General features: G+C 44.0%; 1 protein-coding gene across 1 annotated transcript in view; it reads left to right on the top strand.

The window, feature by feature from the left end:
* The window catches only part of klhl4 (kelch-like family member 4), a 288,626-nt gene that overhangs the window by 190,214 nt on the left and 76,410 nt on the right, over positions 1–22,002 (top strand). Inside the window, exons 5-7 of the mRNA XM_085996076.1 lie at positions 16,213–16,425; positions 17,369–17,555; positions 18,429–18,653. Of these exons, the coding sequence (XP_085852202.1) occupies positions 16,213–16,425; positions 17,369–17,555; positions 18,429–18,653 (625 nt within the window). The remainder of the gene's footprint in view (positions 1–16,212; positions 16,426–17,368; positions 17,556–18,428; positions 18,654–22,002) is intronic.

The raw sequence follows: 22,002 nt of genomic DNA, 5'->3' as shown, positions 1-22,002 counted from the left end.
TAGACAGATTTTGCAAGATAAGGGAGTGAAGGGTTATGAGGAGCGGGCTGGGAAGTGGCTTTGAGCCCTAGATCAGCCATGATCCTTTTGAATGGTGGAGAAGGCTCGAGGGGCCAAGTGGCCTATTCCTGCTCCTATTTCTTATGTTCTTATGTTCATTTTAACTTTAGACTGTGACCAGGTGGTATTAAGTTGAATGAGATTATTTGCCCCACAGAAGCACTGAACCTTGAATTGACCATTTATATTCCATTTATGTGAAAGGCTGCTTGTCACATTCACAGCACTGGTGATGACACTAAAGCAACTGCTTAAGTGAAAAAGTCACATTTGCAAGCCAGCAATGCAAAACTGTATTTGCTGGGCTTTAATGGCATGCTGAAAGCTTAATCCACCCATGGCCAGAACAGAGGGACAACCACCAGCATCCAGTGCCACCAATATTAACATACATTTATAATAGCAGCACTTTACCTCCAGACACAACTTGGAAACCTATCATCTGAGATAGCACTTATGGATGTTAGAATTTAAATGTGCTGCCCATAAATCACATGATACGTTAAACCACCTGTTTCAGTGATTTAGCTAGACGTACAAGATCCCATGGTAGTATTCACAATGTCCTGGCCATTATTACCTCCTCATTCAACACCACGGGAAAAAGACAGATTGATTGGTCAATCATCTCATCTCACCACTGTTTGTGGGATCTTGCTATGTGTAAATTGGCTGCCCGAGCTACCACATAACAACAATGACTGCACTTCAAAAAAGTTTAATTCATTGGATGTGAAGCACTGGGAGACATGAGAATGCACTACATGGATGAAAGTTCTTCCCTTATTAAATTTGCAGGAGATTCACAAGAGTAATTCACACCAACCTGCCAGTAAACCCCTGCTTCATACTTACACCACACTAAAGTGAAGAAGTACACGTCATTGTGCCGTGCTGCAGGGATAAGGCCACAGAGCAAATAACTCTGTGCAGGTTACACTACATTGCAATATAAATCAGTTGTAAATATGTTCCAAATGGGAATTTCCAGATGTAGTGCAGGCAGACTTTAAGGATTTAAGGATTTAATCTGCTATTCTCCACTCAATGCTGAATCTGTTCGAGCTTGTGGTTTCCCCCTTCCTACTCCCTCCTCCCCTCGGATGAGATAGCCAGATACAAGTGTTTATTCCAAATTGGTATTTTTAAACCATTGGAACATCAGAAAAACAAAATTGGAATACAACCCATGGACCTTATGATGATACTTTCAGCTGCATTTCAGGTCATGACTTTAGTTAGGACAAAATCATATTTTAATTGTAAGTGCTATTCTGCATAGTTTTCATAGAATCTTCATTGAAGCATGCGACTTAAAAATGAATTCACTTAGTAAAATCTAAGGACATCCTGTTTAATCCCTTCAGTCATGGACACAACAGTACAGATCTTATTAACAATTTCCTGCTTCAGTATCTTTCTCACACACACGAAAACCATCCTGATAAACAGTTTTGCCTATTTTTGTAAACTGAAATGGATTTAGCTTCCTGTTCCTATTTTCCAGACAAAAACACAGTGAGAGGTTGCGATAGGATATGGATAACGGCTCACATCCCTTGTTACTTTTGGAATCAGCACTTTTAATTCTGCCTGTTTTGCAATTACTTTTCATTTTCTAACAAACCACAAAAAGAGATGAAGGACTTCAGTTTAGCACAAAAATAACTCAAGTGCCGTCCATTATATCCATCACATTTGCTGAATGTTGAGCTTGCTAAAACTAAACAAGGGTGCTACGCCGCCAGGTGTAAGCTTAAACATAGCCAGAGAGTAATTGTCTAAAATAATACTGCTAATAAACACTTTGGCCAAGATTTTGCGGGGGGGTCAGCAGGCGCGATCGGTGGCGGGTCGGGTGGGAAAGTGTTTTTTTTCCCCCCAGTGGGTTGGGACCCCACTGTGAACACGCTGCCATGCGCCTTTCCCCATGTCAGGTCTGTCAGTGCTGAGCAGACCCAACACGCAGCACTGGGGGACCCAACTCAGGTAATTGTGACCTTGTTTAGAGATCATTGAGAATAAATTTGAGTTTATCTTTTGATTTTACATGCTTGCCCATGGGGTGGACCTGGTCTTGCAAGCTCTTGCTCACCACATTTCTACAACAGATTCAGCATGCTGCAAGTCTTTACACAAGTCTCCATCCAGTATCACCTCATTACCTCTCTCACCATTAACAGATCGCTTCTATCATCGCTACTTCACCTGCCATCTATTCCATCAACATGGGTGCCCTTTATACTCTCTCACTTTGGTCCTCAGAATCCCACCACGATCAGCCCCAACACCAGCAGCACCAGGCACACCAGCAGCACCAACAACACCACCAACCTTCTCCGCAATCACCTGATGCTGCACAGGGCAGAAGGCATCAGCACCTGACCGCATTGCTATCCGGAAGGCCAGGGATGGACTCATTTACTTCACTTGGCGCTGTACACCCTGGCTGCCACATGATGCGCCAGGTTGGCACCACCCCACACCAGCACCATAAAGCATCCCTACAATGCCCAAGCCATTCCTTTCACACTCATGACCATTGCGGGGGGTACCATTATGTCTCACCATTCACTGCAACTCACTAAGCCATTTCCAAAGAGGCACACAAATCTGTCCATGAACGCAAAGTGTTGAAAATAAAGGTTTCAATGTTTGAACTACATTAACAGAAACTTTACGTGAACATTGCATAAAACACCCAAGTGCCTACCCTTGTATGATTGCACTAGGATGAGTGCGAGTGTGACGGGTGGCTAGTGAGATGGGGATGTGATAATATAGATAGAGAGAGATGGGTGGAGGTGCAAGGTAAATTATTGTGAGTAAAGATGTGCAGGAGTAGGGTAGTGAAGGCAGAGTGATAGGGATGTGATGAGAGGCACAGCAGGATGAGGTTGAGTGTGGCTTTGTACTAATGTTTTGTGATCTGCTAAGATCATTGAAACTTTTGTGCCACTGCATCCAGGTCCTCCTGACTACATCTTTGCTGTGTAATGTGAAACCAGGCTGTGTTGATCTCCTGGGGGGGTCTGTTCCGCCCATGGCAAGGGAAGAGGACCTCCCTGCATGCTGTGACTCACTCCATAAGCATATGGAGGGAGTCATGGGAGAGCCTGGGTGCAGCCCTGTGCCTTTGTGCAGTCATTGTCAGTGTTTGCAACACCTCAATACTGTAGAACACTGACAATACAAATGTCAAATTAAAGTTGGCCATAGTCCCTTAAGAAAACCGGCTTCCTCTAATTGGCCGGGAAATGCGCTGGGCGGGCTTAACAAGCCCCATCAAGGGAAATTCATTTTCCAGAGCGGGCTGGAGCCATCAGCGGGGTCGGGACCCACCACCAACATCGTCAGCCACTGACCCGCCGAGGTAAGTAAAATCCCGGTCTTTGTTTAATTGGTTCCTGGGATATGGTCAACACTAGCAAGGCTACATTTATTGGCTTCCCCTAAATGCTCTGAGAAATTAATGGTGGTTTTTACAACTGAGTTATCTTCGTAGACCACTGAGGACATAAAGAAATGTGAAAGGAAGAATAGAAAAGAAAAATATTATTTAAATGAAGAAAGTATGCAGAATGCGGCGGTACAGAGGGATTTGGGTGTCCTCGTACACGAAACATAAAAAGTTAACTTTTGGTGCAGCAAGTAATTAGGAAAGCAAATGGAATGTTGCCCTTTATTTCAAGGGGGATGGAGTATAAAAGTAGGGAAGTTTTGCTACAACTGTACAGGGCGCTGGTGAAACCACACCTAGAGTACTGCGTACAATTTTGGTCTCCTTATTTAAGGAGGGATATACTTGTATTGGAGGCAGTTCAGAGAAGCTTCACTAGGTTGATTCCTGGGATGGAAGGGTTGTCTTTTGAGCAGGTTGGGCCTATACTCATCGGAGCTTAGAAGAATGAGAGGTGATCTTATTGAAACATATAAGATTCTGAGGGGGCTTGACAGGGTAGATGCCGAGAGGATGTTGCCCCTTGTGGAGGAATCTAGAACTAGGGAGCATAATCTCAGAATAAGGGGGCACCCATTAAAACAGAAATGAGGAGGAATTTCTTCTCTCAGAGGGTCATGAATCTTTGGAATTCTTTACCCCAGAGAGCTGTGGAGGCTGAGTCATTGAATATATTCAAGGCTGAGATGGACAGATTTTTGAGCAACAGGGGAGTCAAGGGTTATGGGGAGCGGGCAGGAAAGTGGAGTTGAGGCTAAAATCGGATCAGCCATTATCTCATTAAATGGTGGAGCAGGCTCGAGGGGCCAAATGGCCTGCTCCTGCTCCTATTTCTTATGTTCTTATGTAAGAAACATTTACACAGTATGGGACTAGGAACATAGGAAGAGGAGTAGGCCATTTAGCCCCTCGAGTCTGTTTCGCCATTCAATGAGATCATGGCAGATCTGTGGCCTAATGCCATTTACCGGCCTTTGCCCCATATCCCTTAATACCTTTGGTTAACAAAAATCTATCAATCTCAGATTTAAAATTAACAATTGACCTAGCGTCAATTGTCATTTGCAGAAGAGAATTCCAAACTTCCACCACCCTTTGTGTGTAGAAGTGTTTCCTAATTTCACTCCTGAAAGGTCTGGCTCTAATTTTTCAACTATACCCCCTAGACCTAGACTCCCCAACCAATGAAAATAGTTTATCTCTATGTATCCTATCTGTTCCCCTTAATATACTAAAAATTTCAATCAAATCACCCCTTAGCCTTCAAAATTCCAGGGAATATAACCCTAGTTTGTGTAATCTCACCTCATAATTTCACCCCTGGAGTCTGGGTATCATTCTGGTAAACTTACGCTGGAGTCATATGTAGGTCAGATTAGATATGGGTAGCAGGATTGCTTTTCTGATGGACATTCGTGAACCATTGCATGTTTATGGCAATCCAACAGGTGGCGCTAGCTACCAATTACCTTACTTATTGAATTTAATTTGCCATGGTGGGATTTGAACTTATGACCTTTGGGTCGATAGTCCAGCACCATAAACCATATCATATGGTGACACTTTCATATGTGAGAAAGTGGAGATAAAGTCTTTACCATTTGGTCTTCTGTAATGCCGAAATCGTGATCTCAATTTAGCCCCCAGAGATAGTCAAATCACGATGTCATTGAGATTGGGTAACTTCTTGTTGCGTTAACAGAAGGAATGGATAAATGGAGCCCTTAGTCCCGTGACTGTTTCTAAGAAACTTTATTAAAATGTGCTTTTGCACCATTTAAGCCAAAGAAGATTGTTTCCCATTCTGCAATTCACAGAAAAGGGCAAGAGTGGGGCAACTACTTCCAGACTCGTTTCCTCCCGGCTTTCAGATGTTAAAGCAAGAAACCATCTGCCTTTTCTGTGGTTCATGGTGATGTTTAAGAATCCATGGCGGCACTATTCAAAGAACATTGTGGCGTTCTCCCAGTGTTCTGGCCAACATTTCTCCTTTAACCGACACCACCCAAAAACAATGATCATTCATTTCATTGTTGGGATCTTGCTGTGCAAAAATGTGGGCACTTTTGCCTACATAAAAATAGTCACTGTATTTCAACTTTATAATATTGAATGTGTTTTGAGACATTTCTGAGAGACATGATAAGACATTTTATAAATGCAAGTCTTTCTTTTTTTCCAATGGCTCTCTTAAAACAGCCTTTAGGAGGTGCAGAAGTGTGAATCCAAATGACCTGCCCCACATTCTTTTGGCCACTGTAAGCAAGGAGTCAGGGCACTGTCTTTTATACAGGCCTTTTATGCCTTGTACACATCACTAGTGATTTCAGGCACAATTACAATGTCTGCATAGAAACAGATCAAAAATTTGTGTATGTGGACAGTGAGAATGGATTTTGTAAGGATTCTGAGGTGATCGGCTGTGGAAAGGTGAAGCTGTAGCTCTTCCTACCCCTGGGATAAGAGGGAGTTGGATACACAAGGCAAAGCTTAGAATGTTTTGTAGACAAAGAGAGAGAGAGAGAAATGGAAGATTAAGTGCTGTTGCAGTTACTGGCTTGTATTATTGTTAGTAATTATTATGAAATATATTCTGGTCTATAAACATAACTGTGTTCAGAAGTTTGTCTGGAAGAAGTTGAAGACTTTGATATCCAATGCTTTTTTGGGTCTCCACAACCTTAACAATGAACATTCCCAGTGACATATTGCAAATTTCTGCTGGGAGTACACTCTGAATAACTAACACAGTTCTATGGAAAATAGATTGATGTTGACTTTGAAATTCTCATTCGAGGGTTTATCAAGACCAGTGCAGATTGTAATCTGAATGTATGTCACAGTTGGTTTATAAAAGCCAAATCTTACTGTAAAGATTTCTTCTTCACAATATGGGCCAGGAATTCAACACTGCAGAATAACAAAGGCGTCTAATCACCCAAATAATAAGTGAAGTGGGAATTAGAAATAATGCTGTCTGAATTCATTCTGGCCCAGATATCAAATCTACGTTTCTTGACTGTAATTTAGAAACTTGTTAAAGAAACCAAATAAAATGCTGCTGACACATACTCACTTCTATTATTTATCAGAAGGAAAGGTCGCAGCCAAGCACTGCTCAATAGTTAAGGCATAAAATATTTCCATACTTAACCCTGCCATTGATTTTTGCTCAGCTTGTGTATAACTTACTTGCTTTTGTGACTTGAAATCGTTTTGATGTACTCCGATACTAATCAGTGCCATTTAAACAATACATACCTTTAGTTATTTCTGAGTTTTTGTTGTGCCATTCAAGGTTAATGATTTAAAGTACCATTTACTAATACAGTCAATCGCACTTACCATGTAACCATATCTATTAATCTGTGAGCACAACACACAAGTCTAGCCTTGCAGGTATACTATGACTTTTGCATCACTGCAAAGCAGTTTCTACTGTTTATTTATTGAGTTCAATATTAACATCCAGTAAACTGGATTGAATGCTCAGAGAAATCATAATGTAGATCTGTTTGTCCAATTTTAAATCTCCTTCTCTGTATTTGACCTGTTGAACTATATTCTTTCCCTACATCTGCTCTGCTTTCTTTGTTACTGGACTGTCTCGGATTTTAAATCCAACATTTCCCAAATTTGTTCCTTTACTCATACAGCCTTGCACTGGATTTCCTTCCCTACTCTCTCCTGTGTTTGTCACACTTGGGGTTCCAGTGAACATGAAACATAAAGAAATGGATAGCAGATAAATAACAATGAGCTGAAATAATAACTTAATAATTGCTATTTGTTCTAAATTAGGTGCAGTCAACACCATATACAAGACAAGGATTAAAATACACATATCCTCATCAAAACCTTCATAATTTTAAGAACCTCCATCAAATCTCCTCTTCACCTCATCTGCTCCAGTAAAAGCAGTCCCAAGCCTCTCTTTATAACAATAGTTTACCATCCTTGGCTTCATACAGGTGAACCTGTAGCAGTAATGCCAACTCTTGCGATTTAATCGCGAGACATATGCTTTTTAATGAAAATTCAGCCCAATTCGCGAGCGACCTCAAAAAACTCACAATTTTAAACTTCGTCTGCAATATTGTTGACCGGCTAAGCAAACCGGAAGTGCGCACTCTGCCACACACTATGCGGAGGAGTCCAAGTCGCTGGGCATGCTGGGAGATTTAGTTCCATTCTCGTCATAACACTGTCTGGAGTCGTGCAAGTCCGGCTCGGCGAGAACTGCATTTGCTGCAATGCACTGCTTCGCACCAATTCCCGCTGCTGCAAAATGCAACACCCTAATGATTGCGGAAGTGACTCTGAGGAAGGGTGAGCGGCGCGTGCCAGCTACCACCTGTCAGTCACCAGTTGCCTCGGGAACGGGAGCCGAGGTTGCCATGGTGCGGTGGGTTCCATGCTGACGTTGCATGTTGGCTCGGTCTCTGCTGGCGCTGATGAGGAGCCAAGTAGTGGTCGGTAGTGAGCGGGACTGGTTCCTGGCCAAGGCCCGTCTGCTCTGGCTGTCGGTGGCCAGGGAAGCTGCGGGAGCCGGGGATGGGCCTGGACTTGGGCCACAGCCTTGGGCTGGAGTAGGAGATATCACAGAACCATAGAAAGTTACAGCACGGAAGGAGGCTATTTTGGCCCATCGCGTCCGCACCAGCCAACAAAGAGCTATCCAGCCTAATCCCACTTCCCAGCTCTTGGTCCGTAGCCCTGCAGGTTAGAGCATCCCAAGTGCACATCCAAGTACTTTTTAAATGTGGTTAGGGTTCCTGCCTCTACCACCCTTTCAGGCAGTGAGTTCCAGACCCCCACAATCCTCTGAGAGAAGAAATTTCCCCTCAAATCCCCTCTAAACCTTTCCCCAATTACTTTAAATCTATGCCCCCTGGTTTTTGACCCCTCTGCTAAGGGAAATAGGTCCTTTCTATCCACTTTATCTATGCCCCTCATAATTTTAATACACCTCAATAAGGTCTCCCCTCAGCCTCCTCTGTTCCAAGGAAAACAGACCCAGCCTATCCAGTCTTTCCTCATAGCTAAGATTCTCGACTCCCAGCAACATCCTTGTAAATCTCCTCTGTACCCTCCCTAGTGCAATCACATCTTTCCTGTAATGTGGTGACCAGAACTGCACGCAGTACTCTAGCTGAGGCCTAACTAGTGTTTTATAGAGTTGATGCATAACCCTCTGCTCTTGTATTCTATGCCATGGCTAATAAAGGCAAGCATTCCTTATGCCTTCTTAACCATCTTATCTACTTGGCCTGCTACCTTCAGGTAAGCGGGGATGGGAGTGTGAGGAGGCACTGTTGCTGCTGCTGCCGCCCGGTTTGGCAGCCATTTAGTTCTGGGTTATTCAGCTCATTTTAAATTGCGGTGAAGGCTTATGGGCTTGACCACGGGGGCCTGGCCACCCTGTGTGGCTCCCCACACTGTGCCAGGTGCTGCAGTTCCAACCTAGGCCACGGGGGGAGTCTGGTCTGGGGTAATGTCTGCAGTTTGCATCATCGAGGAAGGGAGAAGAGAATTGCAGGTTTTTCCATTCTCTTAACTATATTGTATACCTCTATAATGTCTCCTCTCAGATACATAGGAATTGCTAGACGTAGAAAGACCAAAGTCTATCCAGATCGCTTTCTACCATCCTGACAGTTGCATGATACAACAATACTTCTTTTCCTCACTGAATATCAGGTTTTGCTGTTAATGCATATTAACAGAGACCCCTCTCTGACCCCGAATGATCAGTCCTCAGCAAAGGCCTGAGTTTCATTCCCTTACGCCCTCATCTCAATGAATTTCGAGCTCGGCATGACGTTGAGCACTTTTTCCGTCGCCTTCATCTTCGTTCCACTTCTTTGGCCAGGAGTTTTCCCCCCCACACAGATGACCCTTTCTCTCATTTTCAGAATTCTCGTTCTACCTGGACCCTTCCCTCTGGCCTCTTAACCTCTCTAGATCTTTTCATTGCAAACTGCCAGCGTGACATCGATCGTCTCAATTTCTCTGCTCCACTCCCTCACTCCATCCTACCTCCCTCTGAACTTGCAGCACTCCATTCTCTCAGATCCAACTCCAACATTGTCATTAAACCTGCTGACAAGGGTGGCACTGTTGTTTGGCGAACTGACCTCTACCTTGTGGAGGCTGAACGTCAACTCTCTGACACCTCCTCCTACCTCCCCCTGGACCATGCCCTCACTAACAAACATCAAGCCATTGTTTCCAAGACTGTCACTGACCTCATCTCCTCTGGAGATCTTCCCTCCATGGCTGTCAACCTCATAGTTCCCTAAACCCGCACAGCCCGCTTCTACCTCCTTCCCAAGATCCACAAACAGGACTGCCCTGGTAGATCCATCTTTTCAGCCTGTTCTTGCCCCACTGAACTGATTTCTTCCTATCTCGACTCTTTTTTCTCCCCCTGTCCAGACTCTTCCCACCTACATCCGCGACTCTTCTGACGCCCTCCGCCACTTTAACAGTTTCCTGGCCCCAACCATCTCCTTTTCACTATGGACATCCAATCCCTCTACACCTCCATCCCCACCAGGACGTCCTGTGGGCGCGCCACTTCTTACTTGAACAGAGGCCAACCAGGCGCCTTCCACCAGCACCCTCCTCCGCCTGGCTGAAATTGTTCTCACATTGAACAACTTCTCCTTTGACTCCACTCACTTCCTCCAAATTAAAGGTGTTGCTATGGGAACCCACATGGAGCCTAGCTATGCCTGCCTTTTCGTGGGATATGTGGAACATTCTTTGTTCTAGTCCTACTCAGGTACCCTCCCTCACCTCTTTTTCTGGCATATTGATGACTGTATTGGTTCCGTTTCCTGCTCTTGTCCTGAACTAGAAAATTTCATTCACTTTGCTTCCAATTTCCACCCTTCCCTCACCTTCACGTGGTCCATTTCCGACCCTTCCCTTCCCTTCTTTGACTTCTCTGTCTCCATTTCTGGGGATAGGCTAGTGACAAACATTCACTATAAGCCCACTGACTCCCACAGCTATTTGGACTACACTTCCTTCCACCCCGCTTCCTGTAAAGACTCTATATCATTCTCCCAGTTTCTCTGTCTCCATCGCATCTGATCTGACGATGCCACCTTCCATACTAGTGCTTCCGATATGTCTTCCTTTTTCTTCAACCGAGGATTCTCCTCTACTGTGGTTGACATGGCCCTTGACCTTGTCCGTTCCATTTCCTGCACGTCTGCTCTCACCTCTTCCCATCCCTCCCAGAACCACGACAGGGTTCCCCTTGTACTCACCTTTTCCCCACCAGCCTCCATGTTCCGTCACCTCCAGTGTGATCCCACCACCAAACACATCTTCCCCTCCCCTCCTCTTTCAGCATTCCGAAGGGACCACTCCCTCCATGACACCCTGGTGTACTCCTCAATCACCCCCAACACCCCTTCCCCTTCCCATGGCACCTTCCCGTACAAGCAAAGGAGATGCAACACCTGCCCTTTTATCTCTTCCCTTACCACTGTCCAGGGCCCCAAACACTCCTTCCAAGTGAAACAGCGATTTACTTGTACTTCTTGCAATTTAGTACAGTGTATTTGCTGCTCATGATGCAGTCTCCTCTACATTGGGGAGACCAAACGCAGATTGGGTGACCGCTTTGCGGAACACCTCCGTTCAGTCCGTAAGCGTGACCCCAAGCTTCTGGTATCCTGTCACTTTAATTCTCCACTCCACTCCCACTCTGACCTCTCCGCCCTCAGCCTCTTACACTGTTCCAACGAAGCTCGAGGAACAGCACCTCATCTTTCGATTATGCACTTTACAGCCTTCTGGACTCAACATCGAGTTCAACAATTTCAGACCATAACCTCTGCCCCTATTTTTTTTCACATGGCAGCTGTTGGTGATTCTGTCAGTGCCATTTACACCTCATCTAGAGTCATATTTTGTTTCTTAACTTGTCCCATTACCACCTCCTTTTGCCTTGCACCATCATCCCTTTTGTCTTTTAATCTCTCCTGCCTTCCACTCTATCACAGACCTTCCCTTTTGTTCTTTCCTCTCCTCCCTCTTTTCCCTGCCCCTGCACTTGCTTAAAAATCTGTTACATCTCCAACTTTTTCCAGTTCTGATGAAGGGTCATTGACCTGAAACGTTGGGCTGGATTTTGTCAATGGGGACGTGATGGAGGCGGGACTCCCACTTTTTGGGTTGTAGTCCCACCTCCATCGACTTGTGGCCAACCCACGCTATTTTCCCTTGATTGACTTGTTAAGCCCGCCCAGCGGGCTTAGCAGGCCAATTAAGGGACACCTGGTTACTGGTGGCATCAGTGATTGACATTTCATCTGTCAAGAGCTTTTGACAGATGAAAAATCAACGTTTGATAGCTCTGTGAAGCTGTCAAACACTGACAATCTGTCTTCTAACTTGAGTCCTTCTACTCAGACTCAGTTAGAGATCTCTCCAGACCAGAAAGCAGAGGCTGCAGCTTTTGACATTTCAGCGGCCATTCTGCTTTCTGTGCCAGTGAACTGAGGGACTCCCATGAACTGAAGGAAGGACGCCTGCAGGAGAAAGTAAAGGCAAGTAAAACTTATTACCTCACACGCTTACCTCTGCACACATGCACCCATCACTCACCTGCACAACGGACATCTTGACCCCTCCAACCCCTGCAGACCGACGGCCCGCCTCGCTAATTTGGCATGGTTCGGAGCCGTCGGGAAGCCCACACTTCAGGGTTAAAAATAGGGATTAGGCAAAAAACTGCCTGTTAACTACCGGATTCCCGCCTCCTGGGACATTGGCACGGAGGTGGGTTGGGGGCGGGATGGGTTCCTGCCCCTGATTCTGCAATTTTCCCACCACTCCCACCTCCAAGGGGCTTGGAAATTCAAGCCCGTTAACTCTGTTTCTCTCTTCACAGATGTTGCCTGACCTGCTGAGTAGTTCCAGCCTTTTCTGTTTTTTATTTTAACAGAGACCATATAGGCCTCCCTGATTGCTCATTGGGTAAATGAACCTGAGATGGTAGTAAGAATAGGAATTAACAGTAATGCCAACTCTTGCGCTTTAATCGCGAGACACGCAATTTTTAATGAAAATTTACCGCAACTCGGGAAGGGTGGTGATAATGGTTAGGATTTTAAAAAAGTTTTTGTAAAGCATTTTCAGATGCAGTAATATAGGGCTGAATTTTCCGGGGTGGTAGCGGGTGAGATCGGTGGCGGGTCGGGTGGGATAGTTGTTACTTTTGACAGTGGGTCGTGAACCTGCTGTCATCTCGCTCCCACGCGCCTTTCCCCCAGGCGTATGTCATCGCGGAGCTGATCTAACCGGCAGTGGCGGGCAACCCAATTGAGATAATTATCAGGTAGTTTACAGGCATTTGAGAGCTTTTTTTCCACTTACTTTTTAAATTTCCCTGCATGGCCACGGGATTCATGCAGCTTGGGAACCACATATGTCAACCTGAGGCGGGAGTTCCGTGGCCATTGTTCTAGCTGATTACTTGACAGCATGGGAAACAAACCAAAATAAAACCATGTTGATTGCATCAGCTAACAGACTGATGGAGATTATGTTCTACTTGAAAAGCTACTGGTAAATGTTAATTCAGAAATTCCTGAAGGGATGTGAGTGCTGAAGGTTCCCCTCCTATCCTGGATGGTGAGGGGAATAAATTTTTCACTGGCCATTCTCAGCTGTTGCCTTCCAACTCAACAGTAATTGCAGTGAATTGATCTGCACTATAAAAAAAATGACATATACCATTTAAATACATTTTTGTGTTGTTTCTGGTCAGGTTTTTCTCACAGTATACTGTGATTGTCCAGTTACACATTAAATCAAGTCATCAACAATAACAATTTCAGTCTCATCACTCATTCCACTGGTTCAATTTGCTTTCAGTCCCTGAATATGACTAATTTAATTTTTCAGTCTGAGACTTTGGGGTGAATTCCTGCAGAGGTTCTCTCACTTGTCCATTGTTAACTTCAATGGAAGAGCTTGCAGAAACCCCAGAAGCACATAAGCACCACTTACACTGTTTGACAGGGTTTCTGCAGCTCTTCCCCTGAACTTGCATAAGATTGTAAATCCACCCCTTTAAAATTACATTTAAAATGTGCTTAATTTTATATATTACCTGTACACACACATCTTTTGTTTTTGTACCAGTTACTGATACAAAAGTCTATAGATTTGTGACTAAAGCACCAATAACTTCCCAATTATGTACTTTTTAAATTATGTTCTTGATCATATTTGTAGATGGTGCCATATTACTTAATGATATTATTTAAGTATTTCCTTGTCACTCATATATAACTTTAATTATATTATTGTAGAGTAAAGATTCAACACCCACTTTGTTAGATTAAACTTCAAATGTAATGCGGCCAGGGTCCCTTTAAGGATCTAGGCTGAAAACGCATCATGAATGACGTCACCAGACCCACTCCATCTAATTGGGCCGGGTAATGTGCTGGGTGGGCTTAATAGGCCCCATTAAGGTGAATAACAACAGAAAATGCTGGAAATACTCAGCAGGACAGGAAGCATCCATGGAGAGAGAAACAGGGGGATGGAGCCAGTAGTTGGGTCGGGACCCGCCACGGACACCAGCCACACCAGACCTGCCCAGGTAGGCAACATTCCGGGAATAGTTTTTGTAAAGAGCTGTGACCTGTTAGATATTAAATAAAGCCTTATAAACAAAAACCTCATGATTTCTTACCAAATTTCATGATTTTTAAGAATTTGTCTCATGATTTATGAGAGGGTGGGGTTGGCATTACTGCTATCGTATATGCTCTCTATATCTTTTATATAATGGGATGCCCAGATTCCACACTGTATTCCAACTGTGGCTTAACCAATGTTTAGTAGAAATGTATCATTACTTCTTTATTCTTGTGCTCTATACCCCAATTAATAAAATCCAAAATGTTATTGGCTTTTTTTATAGCATCACCTAGTTAAAGGCAACCGCACATGAAAATATTTCAGTGTTTGGTTCTCACAGACATGCAGCAGAGCTTTTGGTTAATCTCTGGTCATTATCAAGATTTAAGGCCTACCATTTGAACTCTTGCATATAAATGATTCTAATCCAATGCAGTAAAATGAAATAACTGTTGCATATGTTTGTCTCTGTGTACATCTTCGTTCATCCATTGGCAAATTGACTTGGCTATTCAATCAAATCGGTCAAAAAATCAAAAGCAGATGTTTCTCAAGGATAAGTAAAATTATATTGGTGTTTATGATATCTGGATATATAGAACCATCAACACATATTAATGTCTCAATGCGCTTCACAGTGCAGTGACTGTTCGCTAGGAACGATAGGCAGCCATTCTGTGCCAGCAACATTCTATAAACAGTGATGAGATGAACAACTAGTTAATTGTAGGCCAGTTGTGGTGCCAACCATTCCTTGTGTGAACCCCTATTAAAGAATTCTTGCTGGCACACAAATTGAGAAGTGCAGTTCCTGTTATTCTCCCATACTGAAATATTTCTACCCATGCTAATCATTCATAGTGCTGGTTTTCTCATGCCAGCACTGCAATGGTTAACTCTACTTGCTGGTTAGCAGAAAAAAAACCATTAAAACATGCAGCTGGACAGACTTTCTTCTATGTCTACCTGCGGCAGGTGCTTCACAGAAATCACAGAAACCCCACAATGCAGATAGAGGCCATTTCGGCCCATCGAGCCTGCACCGACACATATCCCACCCGATCCCCGTAACCCCTACACCAACACATATCCCACCCTATCCCCGTAACCCCACGTATTTAATCCCCCTAACACTAAGGGTCAATTTATCATAGCCAATCAACCTAACCCGCACATCTTTGGACTGTGGGAGGAAACCGGAGCACCCGGAGGAAACCCACGCAAACACGGGGAGAATGTGCAAACTCCACACAGACAGCCACCCGAGGCCGGATTCGAACCCGGGTCCCTGGCGCTGTGAGGCAACAGTGCTAACCACTATGCCACTATTGTGTATAAAAGCACTCTGGCTTCTCTGAGCAACTTTCTTCAGATCTGACATCTACTTCCTTACATCGTCCTAGGCACTGTGACTTCAGGAGATAGGATTTAACTGATCAGTTATTTTGCCCCATACTTGTGGAACTCAGGCACTTGGCTATGGAGTGGGGGTGTAGCCATCCCTATCATAAATTCTTTCTCACTTTGAAAAATCCGATGGTTGTGAACGGCGCTATATAACTGCAAGTCTTTCTTTTTTTCTTGCTCACTCCCTCAAGAAGCATTTCAATTGCCGGATCATTAAACCTGTGTTGTTTTCACCTTAAAGCCTCCATTGCACATCAAAATTGCACAGTATACATCTTCCCTGGGATCTTCTGCAGAGGTTTAAATTACCGCTTAGTGCTATTAGCTGATATTGTCTATGCTGATTGATCCGGTCATGCATTGGACGGGCCACTGTGAGGTCGTTTTAGTGCACTTTGTGTTGTAGCTCTGGAAATCAATAAAATCCTGGACTAACACTTGAGAAATTGAAGCAATGTTCAGTAAAACTTATCATAGTGCTCAAACAGGAAATTCCTGGCCAACTCATGTTTTATTTTATGCGCGTAAAGAGAATCTTACAATTTCATCAATACATCATGCCAAAAAATATTTGCTGTCACCAATCAGTGTTTCATTGAATTGCTGTGCAGGAACATTTCATGGAAGTGATTAAGAACCAGGAGTTCCTTCTGCTTCCTGCCAGTGAGATTGAGAAGCTCCTTGCTAGTGATGACATTAATGTTCCTGATGAGGAGACCATATTCCAAGCCTTGATGATGTGGGTAAAACACGATTTACAGAAGAGACAACAGGATCTTGCAATGCTCCTGTCTTACATCAGACTACCTTTACTCTCCCCACAGGTAAATGGATAGCAATTTGGGTCCACAGACTTTTCCATACAGTATTTAATAGGAGTTTGCTACTACATCAATATAATATTACCTTTATTGAAATATTTCATGTAATATTCTCAATACCAGTACTTAATCTTTTATTTGTTTCTGATGAAATCTCAAGGGCGATTTTAACCTTACCCACCCGACGGAAACAGGGTGCTAAATGTGCCATGTTACATGTCCTGTCCTGGAGTCGCTGGGAGCTGACCATTTCCAATTTTAATCTCCTTTAGAGCAGGTGGCAAACATACCCGCCCAAAGCTGGCAGGATCCTTTTTTACATATGCATGTTGGATCCTGATGACGTCATTGGGATTAAACTCAATTTTAACCTGACAATCTGGGTGGGGCTTGAAGAGGCACTAACAGGTAAGTTCTTTATTACTTTCCTTGTGGGGCCAGGAGGAGCAGGAGTCCTCCTCTGGGCCCCACAAGGCAAGATTAGGTCTCTCCTGCTACTGCCTTGCCCCCTCCCCATACCGATATCTAGAACCCCGCAAGATGGCTCTACAGCTGGTCCCGCTGCCCACCTGGTGTTGACGGGGCATCCGGCTGCATAATTTTCCATCGCTTCCCGACGACTTCCCAACTGGAACAGGTGGGAAGCTGGCTGGCAGGATTTAAAAATCGCCCAGGTCTCATTTCAGGAGCAGTGGGCAAATTTCTGACTCACACTGTTACTAAAGATCCCTAAACCTGCTGAATTTAAAATCGGGCCCCGAGATTCAATCACATACCTTTAGCTGCTAAATTGCCAAAACTAATATGAACATCTCTAAACAATAATACTTGCACTTATGTAGGATTTTTCACGTGGAATTATCTCAAAATACACAATGAAACACTTTTTGAAGTGTAATGACTGTTATGTGGACAAATGATGACTGATGAGTTCTATTTTTAATAGCTTTTGGCCGATTTGGAAAACAATCCAATGTTTGCTAATGAGCTGGAATGTCAAAAACTCCTTATGGAAGCTATGAGGTATCATCTGTTGCCAGAGCGACGACCCATGATGCAAAGTCCCAGAACCAAACCTCGAAAGTCTACAGTAGGAGCACTTTATGCAGTAGGAGGAATGGATACTACCAAGGGTAAGACTGAACAGGCATTTGAAGCATGTATTGAAGGTGATAATATTATTAACATACTTGTAAAGAGATATACCATTCTTTGTGATTTTGTAGGTGACAGCCTTTATGCTTACCTGTCACACATTGGGATACGATAGAGTAGATGCAGTGAAGCTATTTCCTCTGGTAGGGTAATCCAGAACAAGAGGGCATGATCTTAAATTTATAGCTAGGCCATTTAGGAGTGAAATTAGTAAGCACTTTGTCAAACAAAAGGTAGCGGAAATCTGGACAAAGTCCTCCTCTCTGCTCTTTTTAAATGTTTTTAATGTTCTCCCTCCATCCTCTCCTGCAGTTTTCATGAACCTTCCTCATTTGAGGGGATGAAACTGGAGTCCCAGTTTCCACCAAAACTAGTGTCACCCTCCAGGAGGTCCATGACAGTGACTTGGGAGACCTTGCCCTCTTCTCCCATATTCCTTCTGATCAAATCCTTGGCTGCCATTCTATGTCTCCACAATAGGCCACAATTGAGATTAGGACCTTCTGCAGGGAATTTCAGACAAGAACCCATATCCTGCCACTTGTGTTTGCAGAAAGGTATTCCTATATCTTGTTCCACTGTACCACCCCTCAGCTCTAATGTCCTTTATCCATCCATAAATGCATTTTTGTGTATGAATTACTACCTTAGACAATAAAGACATGTTTGTAGCAGTACAGAGTATTTGGAAGGCAAGCAACTCAGCTATGGTTCACCAGCAACTTTGAGTCATTTCATTCTTTTGAAAGCTAGGGCTTGATAATTCTACTGAATTTATAACTTTGAGGTTTACAACCCTGCAATCAAAAATTGTCAGCATTTCTCTGATGTACCATTACATATTTCTACAGGTGCCACAACAGTTGAAAAATATGACCTCAGGACAAACACCTGGATACAAGTAGGCACGATGAATGGGAGACGGCTGCAGTTTGGCGTGGCAGTGATCGACAATAAGCTGTATGTTGTTGGTGGGAGAGATGGATTAAAAACATCCAACACTGTTGAATGCTACAACCCAATAGCCAAGGTCTGGTCCATAATGCCACCAATGTCCACTCACAGGCATGGCCTAGGTAAGCAATAACTATTTCTGTCTTCAAAGCAAATATTTAAATCTGTTAAATAATCATCTATGATGAAGCATACACAAGAACACTGCACAAATGTGTTATATTTAATAAATCCCAAAGCACCTTGGATTTACATGTGTGCATCTATCTGACACAAAGAACTATTAGAATATTTTTTGAATGCAACATCCTATGATGCAGGTACAATCGCCACCACTTACACTGTGCCCACTTCTCCCGGACAGCTGCCTGTATCTGGCAAATAGTGCTGACTCTTTGCCATGACCATAGATGACAATTAAAAATGCAACACTTATACCGTATTAAACACCACAACTATTTCGGGCAGTTCAAGCAGCTGTTCACACCTGGTTAAAGTGCAATTACCTTAGTGATGTGTCTGTCATTAAGTCCTTTCGTGATTTCTGCGACTTGGATCAGGCAGGCCCGCTGCCTCCACTTCCCCCTCTCCCGCTCCGCCCCCTCTGCTCCCAGACCTCGAGAACTCCTCGACTGCTACAAGCCCTTCTTGCCAGTTTGTCTTTGTGAATGGCGAGCTGCAGGTGGGTGGCGGGGATGCTGTTGTTGTCCAGCACCGTGTTGCCCGCCAGCTCTGGGATCTCGAGGATGGCTGGAAGTGTCATTTTCTTCACAATTTGGAGGATTGTACTTTACACAAGTGTAGGTACTTCTATTTATATGATTTCTTTTTTATGCCCCATGTCTGTAAAGCAGTCTTTTTTTAAATGTCTTTGTTACACCGGCAGCCGCCTATCACAGGCAAATCGCATTCGACACAAACACGCCCGCTATAAGTGGTGGGGACTGTATTAATGCTTACAGTGTAATGTATCAAACTTAAGTCTACATTGCTGTAAATTAAAAAATTATATTTTGTTCCATTGGTGTTTTATTAATAAAAGACTCCCTGGATTATTCAACAGCCTGGCTTTAAACAACTGCTATCTGTGGCCACTGCACCAGGCTGTTAGACAAACCTGCTTACGTTCTCAGATTGATCGAAAGCCCTGTCATGCATTTTGGGAATTAGAATCTCATAACAGACCTAAATTGAGCAGCTATAATCACAATTCAATTTCCAGATTACAGAGCAGACATCACTACAGTGTAGGGAGAGGTGATATAATAAATTTAGGCCCATGGTTTTAATATTAAAACAGCTGAAAGAAAGTTTAAAAAATCAGTTTGAGAACAGCCATTTTGAAGCTGCTGCTGCACACAATGGGGGGGCAATTTTGCCAGCCCTGGGGAGGCGGGTATGGAGGCGGGACTGCCGGGAAAATGGCAGAAACTGGGAGCGGGTACCAACCCCACTCCCAACCCACCTCCGTGCCATCTTCCCAGGAGGCGGGTCCCCGACTCGCAGGGACCCGTCTCCTCGAGGCGGGAAGGGGATTACAGCCACTTAACTGCCTGTTAACAGGTAGTTAACAGGCAGTTAAGAGGATTACCTCATTTTACCCACACAAGTGCGGGCTTCCCGACTGCCGTGTATTGATTGCGAGTTTAACACCAGTTAATACGGTAATGTAATGTGCATTGCATTATGGGAATTACCCGGGAAAGCAGCAGTCAGCCATTTTAGAGAATAAAGAGAACATCGTAGTCGGAAGCCTGTCTGCCTGGTTCTATGCTTTAATGCGTTCATACAACATTGGCGACGAGGATAACAAAAAGAATCATTTTAGATAGGTAGTTGCCCAAGTTTTAGTTAGCTAGGATGGAGAAGACCGGCATTCAAAATTTTGCATGTTTCGCCGAGCCAGCCACATTGGGTCCAAGATGGACGAAGTGGTTAACGTCTTTTGAGCTTTATGCTGACGGTAAAGGACTCATTATCGACGATACCTCTACAAATGCCACAAAGCAGAGGAGAAGAGCTCTACTTCTACACCTAGCAGGACCAGATGTCCAGGATATCTTTTCGACTCTACCGGACACAGGAGCACCAGCAGACTACACGGCGGTGGTTAATGCTTTGAATCACTACTTCGTGCCCCAGGTCAACGCAGCATTTGCTAGACAGACCTTTCATAAGTTGTCCCAGAAGACAGGTGAGACTGTGCAACAATTTGCTACTCGCTTGCGGCAGGCTGCTGAAGACTGTGCTTTTGGGGGGGATGCGGATAATCAAATAAGAGACGCTAGCCTGAGTAGGTGCACGTCAGCCTATGTGCGGAGAAAATTGCTAGAGGAAGGGCATGGTCTAACGCTCGCCCGCACATTACAATTGGCCTCACAATGTGAAAACGTCGAGGAGCAGATGTCAGCCATATCATGTACAGAGAAGGCGGAGACAGATACTGTTCGTCGTGTTACACAGAAAAGAGGTATTATGCGAAAAGTTCGACAGAGAAACCAAAGGGAAATGTTACAGATGTGGACACACAGACCACATGGGCAGAGATCCGAAATGCCCAGCACGCGGACAAACGTGTCATAAGTGCAAGGGAAAGGATCATTTCTCCAAAGTATACTGCACAAAGGGTACAAAGAAGCACAGTGTGAACAATGTAGAGGAACAAAATGACTTTGCATTGGCTGTTACTGGAAATAACGTGACAGAGAGACTTACCTTTTGTGTGGGGGGAGTAAACCTGAGAATGTTAATTGATTCGGGTGCAACTAATAATGTGATAGATGAGAATACATGGGAAGGATTAAAGTCAGAACACATTAAGTGTCAGTCACATGTCCCTAAGACAGAGAGAAAGTTATTCTCTTATGCTTCTAGCCGACCACTGTCAGTTAAAGGTGTATTCACGTGGGGTTACAATAGGTAAGAGAACTGAGCAGGCAGAGTTCATTGTGGTTAAAGGCCATGGAGAGCCATTGCTAGGAAGGGAGACAGCCATGAAACTGGGAATTTAAAAAATAGACGCAGATTGTTTCAGCTGTGGTAGATGTAAGACAGCTACTAGAACAGCGGTATCCAAAGGTGTTCCAGGGAGTGGGAAGGCTGAACACAAAACAGATCAGTTTGTATATCGACCCACAAGTGAAGCCTGTGGCCCAGCCATTCAGGCGTATACCATTCAAATTAAGGGGGGCAGTAGAGGCCAAAATAAAACAAATGAGGGACATGGACGTTATCAAACCTGTAACTGGTCCCACCCCATGGGTAAATCCTGTGGTTATTGTACCAAAAGCGGATAAAGATGTAAGGTTATGCCTAGACATGAGACGAGTAAACCAGGCAATAGTGAGGGAACAATATCCAATCCCCACCGTTGATGAGATACTCCAAGGTATGAACAGCTCAATGGTGTTTAGTAAGCTAGACCTGAAATGGGGTTATCACCAGCTAGAACTGGGTCACGAGAAATCACAA

This window comes from Somniosus microcephalus, chromosome 1 (genome assembly GCF_052327205.1).
Source record: "Somniosus microcephalus isolate GS21.2 chromosome 1, FLI_Smic_1.0, whole genome shotgun sequence".
In the NCBI taxonomy this organism is placed as follows: Eukaryota; Metazoa; Chordata; class Chondrichthyes; order Squaliformes; family Somniosidae; genus Somniosus; species Somniosus microcephalus.
This window is presented reverse-complemented; position numbering and strand designations above follow the sequence as displayed.